General features: G+C 46.6%; 1 protein-coding gene across 2 annotated transcripts in view; it reads right to left on the bottom strand.

The window, feature by feature from the left end:
• The window catches only part of Slc9a3 (solute carrier family 9 member A3), a 49,695-nt gene extending 35,956 nt beyond the window's left edge, over positions 1 to 13,739 (bottom strand). For both annotated transcript variants that reach the window (XM_021208684.2, XM_029543912.1), the window contains exon 1: positions 13,386 to 13,739. In XM_021208684.2, coding sequence (XP_021064343.1) covers positions 13,386 to 13,587 — 202 coding nt within the window. In that variant the 5' untranslated portion in view covers positions 13,588 to 13,739. The remainder of the gene's footprint in view (positions 1 to 13,385) is intronic.
• Positions 13,740 to 20,908: the final 7,169 nt, after the last annotated feature.

The raw sequence follows: 20,908 nt of genomic DNA, 5'->3' as shown, positions 1-20,908 counted from the left end.
AGAGAGAGAGAGAGAGAGAGAGAGAGAGAGAGAGAGAGAGAGAGAGAGAGAGAGAGAGAGAGAGAGAGAAAGGCCTGCAAATCCAGGATGGGAACAGAAGCATGGAGATTCAACAGAGACAGATTATTCGTCAACAAATAGTACTGAAATATCTGACATAGAGATGTGAAAGGATGATAGACACAGAGTCTACACAACCTTTAAAAAAAACCCACAAAACAACTAACTCAATGGACTAAAGACATGAAAGTAAAAACAACTTCTAGAAAGAATATGGCATGGGGAAAAAAGTCTAGATTATCTCAGGTTTAATAATGAATCTTTGGATAAAATACCCAAAGTATGAAACATAAAAGAAAAAATAGGTAAGTTGGATCTCATTCAATTTAAAACTTTGGAAAGCTGGGGATATCAGTCATTGAAGAAACATTTGCTTAGCACACATAAAACCTTGAGTTCAATCACTTAGCACTGTCCCCAAATTTATTAATTAAAAAACTTTGCAGAAAGTCTGTAGCTGTTCATCTGACAGAAGTTAATATCTAGAACATATAAAAACTAAACATCAAAAGAAAAGTGGTACACATGGCCAATAAATAATAACAAATAAAAAATATTCAATTAAAACCACATTGAGATTCCATCTTTCTTCTGCCAGCATGGTAATCAAGAAAGCAAGCAATGAGATGCCAACAAGTGTTTGCTGACAGGAGCCTGATATAGCTGTCTCCTGAGAGGTTCTGACAGTGCCTAATACAAGTGGATGCTCACAATCATCCATTAGATGGAGCAGAGGGTCCCCATTGAAGGAGCTAGAGAAAGGACCCAAGGAGCTGAAGGGGTTTGCAGTCCCATAGGAGGAACAACAATATGAACTAACCAGTACCCCAGAGCTCCCTGGGACTAAACCACCAATCAAAGAAAACACACAGAGAGACTCATGGCTCTAGCTGTATATGTAGCTGAGGATGGCCTAGTCAGTCATCAATGGGAGGAGAGACCCTTGGTCCTGTGAAGGTTCTATGCCCCAGTATAGGGGAATGCCTGGAGTGGGTGGGTTGGGGAGCAGGGGGAGGGGTGAGAGGATAGGGGATTTTTGGAGGGGAAACTAGGAAAACATCTGAAATGTAAATAAAGAAAAAGCTAGTTAAAAAAAAAAAAGAAAGCAATGAATATTGCAGAGGATGGGGGAGGGGAGAGAGACTTAAACACTGCTGGTGGGAATGTAAATTTGGCAGTCACAGAAATGTGGCATATAAGCAAACGAAGTTTCATTCATTAAGCACAAAATTATATCATTTGGAAGAAAATAGAACAGAGATCCTCATGTTAAACAAAATAAGCCAGATACAGAGAGATAAGTACATAGTGTTTTCTCTAATGAGTGGTGTGATACTTAATCTTGATGTTCAACTTAATGGGGTTTAGAATCACCTAGGAGGCAAACCTCTGGTTGTGTCTGTGAAGGTCTTTCTAGAGAGGTTTAGTCATGGTAGAAAGACCCACCCCAGATGTGTGCAGCGCCCCCTCAAGGGATGAGCACCAGCATTCTTCTCTCTCTGCTTCCTGACTGTGGATGCAATGGGACCCACTGCCTTACACTGCCATTGCCAGGCCTTGCCTACCCTGGTAGAATGTACCTTCAGACTGTGAACCAAAATAAACCCTTCTTCTTTGTTTTTTTGTTTTGTTTTGAGGTATTTTTATCAACAATGTGAAAAATAACATACAGATTCTACAACTTTTTATGACACGTAAGTAAGGACAGTAAGAAGAGGGGGATAAGTAGAGGATCCGGTATGGGGGATTGGGGAATACAAGAGAGGGCAATTGGGAGTGGATAAATTATCTAAAAATCTAAAAATTAAAAACTTTTCTTTTAAAGAGACAGGGTCCTACTACCTGTAGCTCAGGCTGGCTTCAAACTCATCACCTTCTTGTTTCAGGCTCCCAAGTGCTAAGATTACAGTCATGTGCCACATTTTCCAGCTAAAATGAAATACTTTTATTCTGCAAAAGACACTATTAAAAGTTAACAGAGACTGGAAGAAAATATTTGTAAAACACATATTTGATAAAGGCTTCTCTCCAAAATATAAAAGAACTCTTTAAAATTTATTAGAAAACAAAGAACTCAATTAAAAGTGAGTCAGCTGTCAAGCCAGGAACTTTATCAGAGATGCACAAATGTCAAGCAAAGCATATGAATAGATATTCCTCCTGGAATAGGGAGAAGAAAATAAATTAAGAGCTGGAAGAATGGGATACAGGGTACCATGTAACACTAGCTTCTGGACATGACATGACTACAGCATTCAGGAGCTTATGGCCACTGTAATCATCTGTGTCAGACCCGCACAAGAGAACTCTGTCAGCCCTCCAACTGAAGGGGACAGGGCTCATGAGGATCCACCTACTAACTGAGGACCAACTGGCAATTGGTGGCTGCTGGGGGAAAGGGAGGTATGTTTTCTTCAAGTGTTTGGCCTCCAGTAAATTGGCCACGTTCTCCTGGATGGTTCTACAACCATGTGCTTGCAGGCAGCACTATCTGGATTTGGTGAGTTATAAATAGAAGGAAATAAAGGTGGGGAGGGAGGTATGAGAGGGTGGAGAAAAATGGGAGAAAAAATGGAAGATTTGGGTTGAATACAATCAAGATACATTTTAGACATGTGTGATATTAACAATAATAATAATAATAATAATAATAATAATAATAATAATAATAATAAAAACTTCTGTGCAAAAAGGAAAAAGAAAAGATCTTTCACATTGCTTGGTACCAGAAGAGAACTGAAAGTTTCAACGTAAGGGTCTACTACATACCAACCAGAGTTCCAACAGTCCAGATCACTGTCCACTAAATGTTGGCATGGAGTTGGGGTGATACACTCTCACCATTGCTGGTACAAAAGAGTGAAGCCCATTGGGAAAGCAGTTGGCTGTTTCTTCCAACACTAAATGTATTCATAGCATTTGCTTTTATAACCACCACACTCAAAGAACTTGAAAACTATGTCCACACAAAAACTTGCACAGAGTTCTTTATGCTAGCTTTATTTAAAATTGTCCAAAGTTTGAATATGTTCTCCAATGGATAAATAAATAAATTGAGTATATCCATATAATGATTAAACTATTAGAGAGGAGCAACCTTAAACACATGTTGTTAAGTGCCAGTCTAAAAACATCACGACTACCTGATTCCATTCTGGAAAAGACAAAACTATAGCGAGACAGTAAAGAAGACGGATGATTGTCAGAGGTGGGGAGGGGGGTGGGTAAACGGGTTCAGCATGGGAGTCAAGGCAGGTAAAATACATATCGCGATGGTGGGTGCATGTTATGCATTTGTTAGTACCTTGAGTTAATAATAGACCTCAATTTGGTGAGATTGACAAATACTTCTAGTTAAAATTCTTAACCAGGGGAGGAGGAGGCAGCTTGGACAAGAGTAGGATCAGCTCTACCAGCACACTGATTATTCTCCAAATCTAAAACTTTACTTTAAAACTAAGTATGTCGACAATTTGAGAATCATCCTCACGGGTCATGCTAGGTGACCCTGAATAACATAGACTGTAAAAGGCCAGGCTAAGAGACAGACCAGTTCAGAGTGTGTGTGGGCTAAATGCCTGTTTTTCACCTAGGTGTGAACACAGGGTTGTAATTTCGTGCCATCCCAACTATTTACAGTGACCTCACCATACTATAGTTTCAGATTTTAATAAAAATTAGAACAAATAAAAAAAATCCCACTTTTCACTGGAAATTAAAAGTGGAAAAGGTGTTGGTGCCCAGCTTTCCCCTGCAACCAGAAAGGCAGAACAAAAAACTACATCTGTAGAGCACAGCCCTCAGGAATGCAAAGGCTGTAGGGCTGGACTGCAAGGAAACAGATAAGTGGGAGTCATGCAATAGGGTCCTCCTCAGACTGCTAGGCCAAAAGACAGCAAATGTACATTGAGTGTCCTGGCACTGTATGAACTTGTATATACAGGTATGGCATGGTATGGGCAGAAAAAAGCACTCTCCCCAAAACCAGCTGTTAGTGGCTCTAATAAACACAAATCCAGGGATACCTTCTATATTTGTACCAACCCTCAGTTCATCTCACTTTGTTATCTTATACTTTCAGAAAAGGGAACGCTTTCTGGGGCTGAAGATGGCCATAGCACAGCAGCATGCCTGCATGTAGAATTCACATGAGCCACCCACAACTAGATGTCTTTCACTGCCTCCACTCTGTCACAGTTTCCAGGCTCCATTGGGAATATAGCAGCCTCTCTGAGGACACAGAGCATGGCAGCAACAGAGAGATTAGGTAAACAGTAAGGCCCAAGGTTAGCTGCCATATGCACAGAGAAGGCATGCTGTCTGATCCTACATCTAGCTCAGTAAGGCCTGACTGTGGAGTCTCTCATGACCCTAGACACCATGGATGTCATGACTGTCACCATGACTGCAGTGTACTCTCTATAACACACATGTTTTTCTCCATTGCAAGGCATCTTTTTCCATGTACCTTATTACACTCTACCAGACGCTACTCACTCCCAAAGCAGCCACAAATGCGTCTCCACAGTATTCATGTGTGTGCATTCTAAGAGGACAGGGTCCAAGGGCCACCCTAGCAACTCTAGTGGCTGAGACAATGACAGACAGGTTCCCTTCACCTTCTCTATAATGTTGATGGTGATGGTGCCAGCTTGCACCCATCCTTGTTCCCAGGAGAATGTGAATTCATTTTTAAAAGGTTTTCATGCAATATATTTTGATCATTTTCTTTACACTCCCTCAACTCCCCAAGATCTTCCCTACCACCCAACTCCATGATCTTTCTCTCTCTCTCTCTCAAAAAAAAATCAACCAAACAACAACAAAAATATGGGGTCCATTTTTGTTAGCCAATTACTCCTAACCATGAGACCTGCCCTGGAGTGTAGTTGGTATAACCTGGGTCACTCCACTGACACAGCTAATTTTCTCTCTCCAAGCAGCTATCACTTGCAAATAGCTTCTCTGTTAGGTTTGTGCTCACTTCCTCTTCTCCACGATGGAATTTTGTCTGGCTTGAACTTGTACTGGTCTGTGCATTCTGTCACAGTTCATATGTTCATCAACCCTGCTGTGTCTGGAAAAAGCTGTTTGCTTGAAGTCACCCACCACCTCTGCATACTCTTCTGCATAAATCCCTGAACCTGGAGGGGAAGGGTGTGATAAAGGCATTCCAATTAGGGCTGAATGCTCCAAAGCACAATGATGATGAATTCTTAAACATCTCACAGTTGGAGCCTACAAAATGGCTCCATGGGTAAAAGTGGTGGCTACATAAGCCTGGTGACTTGAGTTTGATTCCTTGAACACACACACTGGAAGGGAATTGACTTCTGAAAATTGTGCTTCTATCTCCACAGATGTACTGTGGTGTGTGCACATGTACCCAGGCCATGAACACACAAAAACAGACGTGTACTCAAGGGCACACGCATGCCCACACACAGAGGAGGAATTTGAATTTTTAAAAAGTAACTTTCCCATAGTTGCTGTCAGGATCCCATGCTATGGGACTATGTTATAAACAGCCAAACACAGCTTTGTGACTTCCATAGACTGCCCTGCTGGCAAAGGCTGTTTGTCCTCTGATCCTTCCTTTGGTAGAACACCAGGGGTTGGTCTGTTCTCACAGTGAGCACTCAAGACATTGAATGACCCCAGAACCAGCACAGTTTGGGAGATACTGTGCCCTCGGGAACAGACTAGGCTCAAAGCCCATCTGTTCTTTGTGAATAACCACATTCACCTTGAGATCTCAAAGAACAGAATTAAAGATAGAAAGATGGGCTGGCAAGATAGCTAGGCAAATAGAGATGCCTGCTACCAAGCCTGAGCACAATGGAAGGAAAGGAACCAACTTCTGAAAGTTGCTCTCTGTGACAACACGTACATTCATGCACATATATTTTAAAAAGAATGAAAATATTTTATTACATTTATTTGTTCAGTGTGTGTGTGTGTGTGTGTGTGTGTGTGTGTGTGTGCTAGGGCATGCATGTAGAGGTCTAAAAATAAATTGCAGGAATCAGTTCTTTCACCATGTGGGAGCCTTCTCACTCCACATAAACTCAGGCGATCAGTCTTTTTAAAAAATTGGGCTAGTGAGCAGGTAAAGGTACTTGCTGCCAAGCCTAATGACATAAGTTTAACCCCCAGGACCTGCATAGTGGAAGAAAAGAACTGACTCCTACAAGTTGTTCTCTGACTGCCACAAATATTCCTTAGCATGCATATATGTACACGATGTCCAGCTTGGGAATGGTGTTTTTCATGTGTGGTTTTCATGGCAACTTTTTGTTTATTGTCTGCCATTATATGCTGTAACCCTCGCAGACACCAGGTGCCTTGTAAGTACCTCATCTGCTGCACCCATTTCTTAACACCTCTCCATAGAGAGATGTAGATGCTGGCTCATGTCCTATGAAAAGCTTGAGAAACTGGAAAGTTAGGAGCTTGTCCCTGTACAGTTAAACCAGGCTGCCATGAGTGCTTTTTAGATGCTGCAACATATACAGGTAGGAACCAGGAGTCTCCTATCCCAGTCATGAAAGGAACTTCATTGATGTGTATTTCTAGCAGCCTTGGAATGCAGTGTCTCCTTGGATAATATACCATTCATCTTCATATGTCCCTCCCTGTAGTCCTGGAATCTTTCTCCCAGGCCAGTATTTCCCTCAGGGTTTCTAATTTTAGAGGTTGGAGTCATCTCCACGGACTGACCTGGACAGGGGAACCACTGGTCTCCCAAGTGAGATGGAAAGATGGGGCCCAGAGATAGCACTACCTGGGCAAAGTATGCTTACACACTTCTCTAGCAGAGTCTAGGTGTGGAAACAAGAACATGAGCAGTCTGAGTATGCACATGCAAAATCACCCAGGTGGTGATTCTTATATTCACACAGGTGGCGCACACACACACACACACACACACACTTCCTAAGAGGGCTCTGGACTCCTAGATCCACGTTTCATTGGTTCATTCACATCTACTGCTAGCTTTTTATACATTTCCTCCCAACTTTCCCAGTCTTCCTTGTATGACTGAAATAAGCTACATTGCTTGCACCCTGCAGTTAGAGCTCCCCAAGCTCCAGGTTCCTCACTTACAAAGGAGTGATTATGGTCCCTTCACTGTATCTCCTCCTCGGGCAGCTGTCTCTTGGACAGCTTCAACAAAGTTGGAGGCTCGGGAGGCCCAGAGGGGACTTAGGAGAAAGGCTTAGCTGATGCTAACTTCTGTGTGCTCAAGCTGAGGGACACAACACAACCCCAGAACAGTAGGATAGCTGCTCTGGGTCCAGAGTCCCTGAACGAACCTGCCCCAAATCTAAGAATGAAGCCCTCAGAAATTCCATTTCTTCAACAACAACAAAAAAAGTCCATAAAAATGCACTTTTCAAGTGTCCCATTTCACTTGGGAAACTCTTCCGCAGCAGAGAACTCAAATCTACTGGACTTTGGCACATCATCTCAGCAGGTGGTAAATCCAGCTGGTTTCCTGGCTTGCCTGGGAGGGGAGAGCAGCTGAACAGACCGCTCCACCTCACTGGAGACTTCCCTCTTCAGGGAGAGCTTGAAAATCTGACCTGAAAATGATGCTGGTTTTGTCTTTATCTAAGGATAGCTCCTGGAGCTGAACTGATTGCTCACACAAAGTCTCTAAGATATATGTCTAGGGACAAGAGCCTGGCAGGTGCGCCTAACCATCTCCTTCCCTGGGACTGAGTGTTCTTCAGGAGTCCCCAGACAAAGTCCACACCATTTAACCAACAGTGAGCCTCCTCCATCTGTCCCTGACTATACCCTCTCCAAGCAATGATGCAGTCCCAGTGATCCTGGTTCAGATATTTCTAGAATTTACCCACATCTGTCTTGGGTCTCTAGGGCTTAAGCTGGTGTCTGATTCCCTTTAAAGTTCTGCTTACTATGTCCAAGATGGGTTACACCCTCAGCATTCCTAGTAGCTCTCCAGCCCCTCAGTCTGAACTCTGTCCCCTGTAGCCAGCAATCTGAGGGCTCTCCTTCAGATAAAAGATCCTTCTTAGAGAAATGACACTCAGTGATAGATAGACATGGACAATAGGAGCAGCCAGCTTGAAGCTAAGGCCAGTCAGTGTACATAGCCTGACAGACTTCACCTGTCCAGCTACTAGGCTGACACTCAGATGTCATACCCACAGTACTCTAAGCTTATGGGAGCACCTTTTGCCTGCCACACCTAAAACTGTGTAGTCATGCACAGGAAACTGGGTGACAGTTTGGGGAAGAATTTGACTAAGGACTTAGGAATCTCTTCCTTGAACTCAGGATCAAAAGGGTGCTTGGAGCTTAAGGTAGGAAGCCACTAGGTTTACAGCATGACATTAACTCATCCACGTGTGTACATATCTGTGTATACAACCAGCTATTCACACCCAACCTTACACACATTCACTCCCTGCAGAAGCCTTGGTAGGTACAGACAAGTCAGCCACTAGATACTCGATAAGAACTGAACTGCACACTTACTTGAGTCAAAGGAGCTTGGAGGGAGGGAAGGTATCCTCAAGGGCTGGGGTAACATTTCGATTTCTAAGCTGGGAAAAAGTGGGGTAGTAGGAAGCTGGGTGTGAAAGAATAAGGCTGCAGATGGCATCCAGCGCAGAGCCATGAGATACTCGCTGGCTGACAGCCCTCCCCTTATTCCTTCTTGTCCCTCACTAATGACATTCCACCATCCTGGACACTGACTCCAAGTCCATGACTCCCCAAGGTAAGGGGCTAAATTAGGAAGAGCTAGAGAGCATCCTAAACTCACCAGCCATATTCCTGGCCTGAGAAAAGCAAAGCTCAGAGAAGAACAGAAGGAGAGGGGAGCTGAGGAGAGAGGTGGGACAAGGGAGCACAAGGGACAGCAGGGTAGGGTGTAGCTTAAGCTGGCAGCTGGGCCTGCTTAGTTCTTAACAGTAGTGAGGTATGTGGAGGAGTGGACAGGGACTCCCAGCTGCCCACATTGATTAGAGAAACCACACCCACCTCAGCTTCAGAAGGGGATGTGGGGTGCTATTCAGCCTCAGCACTGACAAGCAGCACCCTAAAATCCGGTGCCCTGAGCCCTAACAGCCATGGTACAATGATCTCAAGGACAGCTACATCCTACAACAGAGAAGGTAAAAAGCCTCTCGCTCAGGGAAGCTCCAGACCCTGGGGCTAGGTGGCGAAAGAAGAGCCGAGCTGATCCTAACCTTACCAGGCTCATTCAAACACATAGAGGATGCACGGGAGACTCGGGACACACAAATCCATGGGAACCTTAACTTTAAAGCACCCCAAACTCAGACACTCGTTCCCAAAGAAACCGAAAGTGGAGTTCCAGCACATGACAGCTTGTAGGGATAGATCAGAATCCCACAGACATGACATGACATGAAGCCACCTGAATGGCTAGGTTATCAGGATTCAGAGGTGCACTGCAGCAGCCTGGCTTGTTATGATGAGCGGTCTGTAGAGGGCTTGCAGGGTGCTTGTGCCTCACAGTGACATTGTCCAGGACAAGAACCCTAGAAGAACTAATAGTTCTCTCTAGAAAGCAGCAGAAGGAAAGGGTGGCACAGTCACCTGTGCAAACAGGCAGGGTGAATCTGGGCTCAACCCTGCAATGCTATGGCACTTCCTAACCTTTGCTCTCTCTCCTCAGGATGTTTCAGCTTCAAATGCTGCATGAACTTACAGCTCAAGCTGTCTAGGGGCAGCTCCCCAAAACAAGACTTTATACCTTTAGTGACTCCTAGTGGATTCTACAGGCTCTCCCTCTCCCTCTCCCTCTCCCTCTCCCTCTCCCTCTCCCTCTCCCTCTCCCTCTCCCTCTCCCTCTCCCTCTCCCTCTCCCTCTCCCTCTCCCTCTCCCTCTCCCTCTTCCTACATTTACCTCTCTGACCAGTATAGCCCCACACCATTCTGTTCTGATCTGAGAGGCTCCTGATTTCCTTACTGACTGGATTCAGCTAGGGGTTGGTCTCTGTTACTGCCTGGATCCCCGTCACCAAGCACCTCTGGAGGGCCTGCAGGACATCATTTTTGTCCCCTATAATGACCTCCTCCCCTACCCTCCCAGTCTCCTTCACCAACCCCTAGTTCCCTCTCTGGATTTAGACAGAAGGTTTGGGTCCTGTGCCTGTTAGGCTCAGGAACTGTGAAATGGGATCTGTACTACAGAGGCACCACTGCTCCCAGCACAGTACCAAGAACCCAAAAGCTGTGTGCTAATAACTCTGCTGTGTATGGGCTCTTCCTCCAAGTAAGTCTGGGCAACCTCTTCACCTCCCTAACGCCCAGAAGCTCCGATTGTTCTCCCCACAGCCTCTCTGGTCTTACTCTGTCTTGCAACCAAAGCAGTGGTCTGAGAGATCAGTTGTGACTGAGGCCCACCCACTACACAACTTCAACAAGGACCAAAGTCCTCCAAGGCCTATAGATGAATTGGTTTAGTCTTCCCCCAGCATTGCCTTGGCCTCTCCCAGTCTCTTTTCATTCTCTCTTTAGACTTTCCATAAGCTCCCCTTATCTCCCCTCCCCCTCCCCTGGCCTCTTCTAGTCTTCCTTCAACTCTTCCACCAACTCCCCTGGCATCTCTCAGACTCCTGCTCCAGTTATCCCTAACAACTTCCTACTGTATGTTCCTGAAGCTGCCTGGATCCTGTCTTAGTGGATACTAGGTGGACCTAGCCACCTTGGTCCACTTAGTGCTTCCTGTGCTCTGATGTAGGCTCTTATAGCCTATTACCTCCCCAGCCTTGAGTCCCAACATTGTAGCTGCAGGCTAGGGACTCTTAAATGGGAGTGTGTGGACAGAGAAGGGAGCACCTCACCCACCTAGGCTGGACCCTGCCCTTCCACCACAGACAGAGACCTTTCCAGCCTACCACCTCTGTCCTTGGACAGGCACCCTGGTCTTGACATCCCTACTCTTAGCCTTCCTCAGTTCCCAACTGCAATAATCGCATTACCTGTGTTCCAGGATCCATGTCTTATTTCCCAGCTGGGTCAAAACTGGCTGGAAAAAAAATATGACCTCCTAGTCATAAGGATGGGCTGGGAGTTAAAAAATAATCAGAAGAAAACATGAACCCCATCAGCATAAGACCTTCTCATCCTCTCCTGGAAAGCAGTTCCAGTATAACTTGAAGATGAAATAGTGTGGACAGACCTAAACGTTTTTAAAGTACTCAGGGTTTGATGAGTGAGAACCGTGTCCTTTTATGGGAGCTGTGGAGATGTCAGGTATACTACCCAAATTTGCTCACACATCAGCTATGTGCCCACAGAGCTATTCGTGAGAGTCTGTGTTGGAGCATATGAGGCTGATTGTGCAGGGAGGGAGTCTGAGAGGCTTCTGCAGAACAGATCAAGGACACCAGGGATCTGAGTAAATCCAGAGTTCTCAGAGATCTGTAAGGTAAGGGCTGGGTACCAGAGTCTCTGCCACCAAGAGAGTGGTCCTTAAAGCCAGGCAGGGTAGAGCTGAACCTGCAGGTTGCTTCTCTTCCTTTCCAATTCTATAGTGAGCCTTCGGAGAAGATAATGGGTTCCTGGTGTGGTCTGATTAGAGTAAACCTGCTTCAAGAGCTTACACCGGTGAAGATTTGATGCAGCTGCTTATTGTTGGGGCTGAAAGGAATGGAACAGTGGGAAAGCAACATGGGTCCTTAGAGGAGAGGGTCTTGTGAACAGATGGAGTCTGAAAGGCGGGAAGGTATCTGTTGTGATGCCTGGAGCAGATATACTTGAAGAACTTCCTGGATAAAGGGCCTCAGTGCCAGAGTCTTAGCTGAACATGCTGGTAACGTGCATGGAGTGGACCAACAAGGACCAACCACTGTAGGTTTAAGCAGGGAAGGATGTTGGGGGACAAAGCAGGGATCTGCTGGGAGTATTTGTATTAGTGAAAGCCAGACTCAGCCAGGAAGCCTTCTGAACCTTGGAAGGATCATCTCCATAATTTCTAGAAGTTGGGAGTGGGGTTGAGTTGAATAATAGGGAATACCTGGGCCCACTAAAATATTTAAGACAGAGAGGCCTTTCTGCAGAGCTGCCTGTCCACTGGTGATCCTCTTGACTAATATTGGAGAGAGTTGCTGCTGACTCTGGTGGCCAGGCCTTCTTGGGGCAAGTTCACAGCCCCTGGAGACCTGCAGAATCAGGCTACCCCTTGTCAGTGTGCTGGCCCAGCACTGAGCACAGCAGATAGACTTGGCTACTACTGAGCTAAAATACTAAACTCCTGTAGTCCAAGGGTACAGAGAGAAGCTCCCAGATAAAACACACTCACTTCATATACTAGAGTGCTGCGGTCCATGGAGAAGCAGTTGAACCTGGTGAAAGGACAGCCTTGGAACCTCCCTGGCCCTTTCTGAACACTCTGTGTGAAAAAGTCAGTACTGTCTAGTCACAGCAGCACAACGCAGTCAGATAGCATATGCAAGGAGAGCCCAGTGCCACAGATCCACGGGTTAAATGAATGGGAAGAGAAGGCAGCAAGAAATTAAAAACAAAAACAAAACAAAACAAAAAAAACCCAAAAAAAAACTAAATAAAGCCTTCCCTAACCACTGTGAATCTGAGCTCTGTTAACCTTATTCTCTCCATAGCTTCCCCTCCCCTGTCCTGCTAAAGAGGCATGCTCCCTCCTGGCTCTTGGAAGGCCTCTTCTGCTTCTTCTATTCCATAACCTTAAAGGAAACTGGCAGGCTAGGAATCTCTGTATCTGTTCTTGCTCTCCTTGAATTAATTGAATAAGGGTCTAACGAATTCCACAGGGACCACATCCTTACCACCACCACAAAGATCATCTTAATTTTTTAAAGAGGTCTGACCTTCCTCTCACCTTGCCAGGAGCTCCTTCAATCCCGCTTCCCAGTTTCACTGAGCCAGCTGAGAGAGGAGAAGCATCTTCCCCTCCAGACAAGGGGTCATGAGTTTCTCTGGATTAAGTATTATTTATTTATTTATCTGCTCTGGACACAGAGTCCACTCCACTGCCACGTACAAGTCAGTTCTCTCAGTGCAATACGAAGTCCCACGGTACCAAGTAGGGTAGCATCTAGAGAAGGATTTGGATAGATCGGGGCCATGATCATGAGATTGTGGGGGCAGCGCCTGCCCTGTAGGACCGCTGAATTAGCTGGTACACTTCTCCGACCAACAGTGTACCGCACTCTTGCTGAATGTGCCTCTTCCCCAGAAAGGGATAGAAGATGCAAAGGCAAAGGCAGGTGGTATAGACTCTAAGAGCATGGCTAAGACTCAGTTATGGGATACTATGATCCACGAAACCCGGGGCCGCTTACCGATTTTGGCCAAGCTGGCCACCAGGATCCAGAGAGCGATGATGTATGGATCCTGGACGTGGTGCCATTTGAAGGTGACCACCTGGAAGCTCCCATCACTGCTCGGTTCCTCCTCAGCCCCCCTCGCGCCTTGCAGGCTGGTCAGCGCCACCGCCAGCGCCAGCAGCGGCTTCCACCGTGGTCCCAGAGCCTGGTGCCACATCGCTGCTGCTCAGCTCCGGGAGCCAACACGCATACCTGCTGCGCTCTCCGTCGCAGCCCTCTGCGCGAGCCCGGAGCTGGCAGCAGTCAGGTCCCCAGGCCTACCCGGGTGGCCTTTAATCTCGCTGCCTCCTCCCGCGCCAGGGCGGGGCCTTCCCGCCCCCGCTGCGCACACGTGAACGCAAACAGTCCTGCCGCGTTAGAAGCACTCCCGCCTGCTCTGCTCACGCCCACCTAGCTTGTTGAGCCCCAGCCTAGACGTCCGGGCTCTCTAGGTGCTGCGGGCTCCTAAGCCAGCAGCTAGAACCTGTGGATTCGAGGTCCTCGGGGTTGCTCCTCCCCAAGGTCGAGTGGCATCTAGCCCACTGGCAGTCGCTTCCTTCCCAGCGGAGCGCAGCGCGAGGTCCTGCATGCCACTGTAGACTCTACCCATTAAATTAGACTTGCTTCTCCTGCCTTGGCCACTTCAGCAGCGGGGTGGTTTTGCTAGTTACAGGCTACACTGCACCCCGTTATATACACTCAGCAAATCCCCTTTCCATTGAGAACCTGGGGTCCGCAGGTAGCACACCATGGCATCTAAGTAATTGGGACAGTCAAGAAAGACAGAAAATTAAGGGGACATAGGACAGGAAGAGGCTTCTCATTCCAGAGTATTCTCAAGCCTCTGGCCAAGTCAGAGTCAAGAACTCCATCACAATTAAAAATTGATATGAACTTTGCATATATACAGTATTTTTTATATGGAATTTAAAAAAAAATTTAAATGGCAGCGAACCACGCTTAATGCCTAAGCATATGTGACTTTAATCCCTTTCCCAAATAAAAGCCTGCAGTTTTCTGGGAATCTCACAAATAAACTTTGTTTACAAGAAAACAAAACCAAAAAATTATCATAGCCAGTGTGGTGCTGCATGGCTCTAATATCAGTATTTGGGAGAGGAAGGGAGGAATTCAAAGCAAGTTTTGGCTGTGTAGCAAATTTAAGGCTAGTTTGGGGTACATAAGACCCTGGCTCAAACAAACACAACACAAAGTCTTACCCTTGCACAGTCTTTGTGATCCATGGTTTTACCTTATCAGCTACAATCCTCCTTAGTGTACCCTAGAACTCACCCTACCATCTCATTTAGGAAAGAAAAAAAAAAAAACCCAACCAAACAAAAACAACTTTGCAACCCTTTAAGATGTAATGTCAGAAGTCACCACTAAAACTATATATGCATGGCCACTGTAAAAACACTTCTACCTTCCAAACCTACCCTTCAGCCGTGACCCCTGGCAGCTCCTCTTCCAACCACTTAAGCCTTGGAAACCCCTGACTAGACACCCTTCAGCTGCCCCTTTTGGACCTCCCATTGGGATACCCAGAGAGTAGATCCAGTTCTCCCTGGATTCAGTTCCTCTTCAGACCATAGTCCCTTGCTGATGCACCCTTCCCCTATTTGCCCAGGTTGGCAATACCTCGCTCTGAGGCTTCCAGACACCCCTCCCCATGCTCACCACCTAGACTGCCTAAGATCTTGCTCTAAGGTCTAGTGTTGATAATGGGATCCTGACTCTTTGCCAGCTCTGCTCTTCAGCTTACCTCACTCATCAGCTACCAGACTGTATATCCTTGGGAATGTCTACTTTGTAAGTGAGGGGCTGTTGCAGTAACACAGCTGACCCCCCAGGACTTGGAGTAGTGTCTACTCTACAGTAACATGTATGAACTACGGAATGGGTGACAGGAGACTGATTGGACAAGTGACAGGTGGTTGGACTCAGGATAGGCAGGGTTGCCTTTTGGCATCTAAGCCCAGAGGTGAGAACTCTCAGGAGGAAGTACTGGACTGAGTAGCTTTATTTTTGTCTCACTGTCTTATGTTGGTGGGTGTTGGCTTGCATGGGAGGATGGTAGAGCCGGGTGGTTGCGTGATGAGTGTTGGGGAAGAGGATGGGTGGTTGAACTGAGCCGATCACAGGACCTGGCACAGAACAGAGCATCGTAACTCTTTAATTGGCCACCAGGTTTGCAATCTTGGTGCTTACTTGGGCATCTTGTATGGTGAGTTGCTGGGATTGCTCCCAGTTCATATAGTCAAACTGAACCTGCTCTTTCCTGTCACATTCCCAGCCTTCTGTCCCAAAGGAAGGCTAGAAGAATGAGAACAGTCTTAGTCCTAGTTTAGATGCTCTTGGGAAAAGCCTCAGGCGGGGGCATACTTTCTAGATGCTGCCCTTGTATTCCACAGGAAGGCCAAATCCCATGGCAATAGTGTACTCGTGATGTCCGGTGCCCCTCCAAAGATCTTATCTATACCTGCCTACAGCCAGGAGCCCACACAATTTAAATGAAGCTGAACAGCATTACAATGCACAAATAAGGACTCACAATGACCACTGGTGCCATCCCTGGCCATTAGCCTGATGTGCCACTTACACCACAAGCCACCTAAGGCAACGGAAAGGCTGTCTAATGGAGTGAGAGAAAGCCCGTACACTGTCACATGTAAGAGCAAGGTGCCCTCATAACCCGCTGCTCACTGCTCAGGTGAAAGCTTGGCCGGGAGGTGGGGGCTGTGGGCACTTGAGAATGAAGCTGCCCCTGGGCTTGCTAGAAGGCTGCAGCAGTGACTGTTCCTACACTCTGGTGACTGAGAGCAGTGAAACAGTGGTCCTGGACACCAACCACAGCAGAAGCTGTCATGACACCAACCATAGCAGAAGTTGTCATGACACCAATGTGAGGTTGTGTCTCATCAGTGGACTGGGGCCGGGGCACAGGTAGCTCCCTTAGCCTGTTTCTCTTCTGGTTTTAGAAAGCCTGTGCCATCCCCCAGGGAAGGCACTCACATCTGGGAAACTGTATGAACAGTGACACCTGTGGTGATTTGGTAACTGCTGACTACCTCCCCCTCAGCCTGGCATGTGTAGCCTTCCTGACACCTAGACTTTCTTGGAGTTGGAGGACCCATGATTAAACCAGAAGCTCACAGATGCTGAGAAGCAGTCCAAAATGGGCCAATGAACCCAGGAGCTCCTGAGCTTTAAAATTAAGGAAACAAAAGTGGAAAATATCTAGTTTGACACATTAACTTCTGATTATGATCATTTGCATCATTTGTGAAGACTTGTGCATAATGTGGTTGCAAATCTGTTTGTTGACAATACATGAAAGACAAAATACTACTTTTCAGCCTAAATTCAAAAAGTTTGAGTTCTTTTTATACATTGCTTAGGGGTTGCCAGCTATGCTTGGGGAAGAGGGTTCATTACAGAGCTGCTCTGCTTTCTTTCTTGGGCTGTGAATTGAAGGTGCCCACTGGGTATCAAGCACTTAGAGTTAGAAGAGATCCACCTGGGACCTCTTCCAGGAACCAAAGCCAAAAATCACCACTCAAGGCAGAGCTATTGTTACTTTTTGGGTGAGTGAGTGTTGATAGTATACAATTGCAAATTGCATTTCTCACAAACAAATGAACATCATGCTTTTATGTTTGCCTGTTAGTACCTTTGACACTCCCTGGTCAAGCCTGGGCCTTTGCCCAGCCTGGAACTTACATGAGAGTTATTCTGATCACTCAACCTGTATGCTGCTCCAGTCTGTACTAGCTAGGCCTGGGTCTTACCCTATGCAGCAGATGGGCAGGGCACTATCACAGGGGTGTGTGCTGTGGCTCTGGATCCTGGGAAACCTTGGAGCTGATCAGGCTAGTCATATCTGAGTCTAAGACAGCACAGAACTACTACAGGGCAACAGAGTGTTTGTTGTGTTACCAATCCCAGATGGCTCTCGGTGGGCGGAGCTGAGGCCAGAGGCTGCTCTGGCTCTACTGCATTGCATTCTGAAGTGGGTTAGAGGTAATAGGCTGTGAGGCCTCAGGACCACAACTTTCTCAGCTCCTAGCCCTGCACTGCTGCACTCCTGTCACCTGTTCATCTTCCATTTGTCACCTGTCACTCACCTACTCCCACTCTGTGATGGTGCATATCTCCTAAGAAGTCTCCTAGTTCTTGATCACTTCCGTGGGGTTTTTGGCTGTTCCTTGCTAGATCCAGTTCCCAGAGGGACTGGGCCACACTTGGTGCCCCAGTACAAAGACTATTATTATATACTCCCTCTTTTTCCTCATGGCCCCTGGATTGGGTCTCATACTCAGAGAGACCCTGCACACACACACACACACACACACACACACACACACACACACACAGATTCTGCACAAGCCCCATGGCATAGCCAAGACTCTGAGGGCCTTATAGAAAATGATCACATGGGCCTGGAATTCCTATTTCCTAAACTGAACTCAAGTGTCAGGGTGTCCAACTGTCCCAAGGCAAACCATTATGGGAAAGAACAGTGCTAAAATATGATATAGACTGAACTGGGACACAAAGCCACTAAACTGCCTTCAGTAGATTAAAAAAATATATCAATAAGTTGTGGCCCAGCTGGGCAAACAGGCAGGACAATTTGCAAACTGTGAAACAAAAATAATTCATCTAACCTCACAACTGGAAGATGAACTGATGATTCCAAGCAGCAGAGGAAGGAGGAGAGCAGGGAACATAGAAGTTACCTCCAGCCCTTTATGTATCCTGATATCTCAGCTCAACGTCCTGCTCTGAAAACTGCACGTTGAGAATAAAGAATGGAATACACCAAATTCTGAGGAACTCTCAGACAAATTACCTTCATGCAGGCACAATTTTCCCTATACGTAGACCCAATACCCCATGGTAGGATCATAGGTTATATGACCTAGTAACCACAGCTTAGGCTTAGTTGGTATGGGCACACTGATGTTCACAGAAGGCCAAATGTCCACCTTCAGCCATCTGGGTTGACTCTCTTCTCTGCACTGCCATGTTCTTGTTCACATAGAACACAGGGGGAATTGATATTCCTCGGGTCATACACTTGGGTGATCATCCAAACATTCTCCTCTGATTCCCTTCTGGGTCCCTCAGGATCTTTGGAGTGTATCCAACCAGATGCAGGACAATCTTGCAGGCTGGGCTTCTGTATCAACTTCATTCCACAGATCATGCTCTTGATCCTTTTCTTGTATTTCCCTGCGTGTGTGTGTGTGTGTGTGTGTGTGTGTGTGTGTGTGTGTGTTGGGGGGTCGTCACTGAAGACTTAGTAGCTCTTTCAACTGTAGGCTTATCTGAGACCCAGAACCACCTTGTGGTCTTCAGAGTTTCTAAAAACACCTGTAGTCAAGTGTAGCTGGTGGAAACAAGCTGAAGACAAACAGCCCTGGTGTCTCAGGGGGAGGGGTATCACAGGAATGCCCCACCTCTCTGTATTTCCTATTCTACTCTGTAAAATGAGGGGTCCTTAACTGCAATGTCTGCCTGGGGGTTACTATTAAATACCACCCTATGTGTGGTGTTGTCTTAGTGGCTCTCAGACAGTTTGAGAGGCCCAACACTTGGTCACTACTATAAGTCAAGCCTTTCTACTCTGGATTGTTTCCATAAATGGAATACCCATTCAACCAATCTTAGCTTAATTCTTATGCACAGCTCTAACCCTCCTAGAGAAGACCTAAGACCTCCCCTTAGCTCCTCTTTGGCCTTCCATTTTGAACTAGAAAGGGAGGGCAATCTCCAGGTACTTCTGAACAGAAGCCTGATATGAAAGAAGTGTGCTCTGGACTTGGCTGGGCTCAGATCCCATCTATCTTGGACAAGACTTGATTTTATCCACAAGCCTCATGGTGTCTGTGTTTCATATGTGTGAGCAGCAGCAAGTAGACCCAGAGGTTTTCTCTGCATTGTATTGAAGATCCCTGACAACATAACCACGACCCATAGCAGGCAGTGCCAGCCCACCACCTGGAGCAGGAAAGACATACAGCTCCCCTATCAGTCAAGAAGGCTCCAGAGAAGGGAGCAATTCAGGGTGCTGGACAATGGCCAGGTCCCCTTGGGCATGAAAAGTGCAGCTGTCCCAGCTGTCAAGGCTCCCTGCCTTGTCTAGAGATCAATGGTCTTAAGCCTTGAAAAGCCGGATGACAATAGGCCCAGCAGAGGAAGGCTGCTGGACTTTGTCTGTGTCTGATATGGTGTATGCTGAAGGATTTAGGATGGCACTGTCCCAGGAGTACTGTGCATGTGAAGAGATCCCATCCTCTGGTCCCTGCAAGGAACCCTGGCTGTTGGGATGTGCTCTATTTATAGCAAGCAGACATAGCTTTATTTGCAGAAATACTCCTAGTAGACTTTCTTAAGAATACAGGGAATTTCCCTGATGAATAATACTTTTGTTCATAGGAACAAGTCCAGATATCCCAATAGCATGCTGTAAAAATGGTCACGCATTTGTCACCAGTGGCACTCTTGAGTACAAACAGAGGCTAAAGTCTGTCACCAGGCTTCCACATCATACTGTGTGGCAAATCCACAGGGAACCAGAAATTAAAGTGAGCCCTATTTAAACCACTGCCCCAGGTACCAGGGCGACCTGTTGGAGTGTAAGGTGAGATGTGCCCACTCCCAGGAGCAGGGTGGACCCCATCTCTCTATTAGAAGCTCAGGTAGGGACTGACACCTGTTACTTTCACCACCCCTGTTTTGCTTTCAGTGTATGTTGGTCTGCATTGGTGGGAGCCACCACAGCAAAATGAGGAGTCAGTTGGATAGCTACCAATCCTTAGTCAATCAGAGTAGGAAGGAATCTGGCCGCACACCTGGGCTTGGAGGGCCTCTAAGTACTGGGAAAGGAATTGGGGCCTTTTACAAACAGTCTCTGATCCAGGTCTGCACAACAAAGACCTAACAGAGAACAGCAGACAAAGGGTCTCAGGAGAAACCCCAGGCCTGTGTTCCCGGCCACTACTGTCAAGGGCTCTGTCCACATGGAAGAGAAAGGCCATCACCTAAACCAAAAATAGTTCTGGACCCTGAGAGTAGGGCAGCATCAAAGTTGCTCAGCAGAGGGTGGAAATTTTTCAGAGAGGAATGTCTGCATTTGCGGAAGGATAGGGAATTCCTAGGCAGAGGCCAGAACACAACTCATTTGCACACATTAGCCTTTCAGATTGGAATGTCACTCATGCCAGACCCTGGTAGCACAGAATAGTTTCTGGAGCAGGACTCCATGTACTAGCACGTGAGGGTCCCTTGGCTCCTTCCAACACCACAGATTCTTCCATTAAATCCATCATCCCATTCAGGCACTCTAGACGTGGGACACCACATACTAGCCCAACTCAAGCAGAGAAAGGAGAGGAATGCCAACTGAGCCAATCATTCCAGAGGACAGCAAGTGGGCTGCCAGCCAGCCAACCTTCCCTGGGAACCCTGTGGGATGTACACAGCCCAGGCTA

Source organism: Mus pahari, chromosome 11 (genome assembly GCF_900095145.1).
Source record: "Mus pahari chromosome 11, PAHARI_EIJ_v1.1, whole genome shotgun sequence".
NCBI classification, from domain to species: Eukaryota; Metazoa; Chordata; class Mammalia; order Rodentia; family Muridae; genus Mus; species Mus pahari.
The sequence above is the reverse complement of the archived record's forward strand: the minus strand, read 5'-3'. Positions and strand labels throughout refer to the sequence as shown.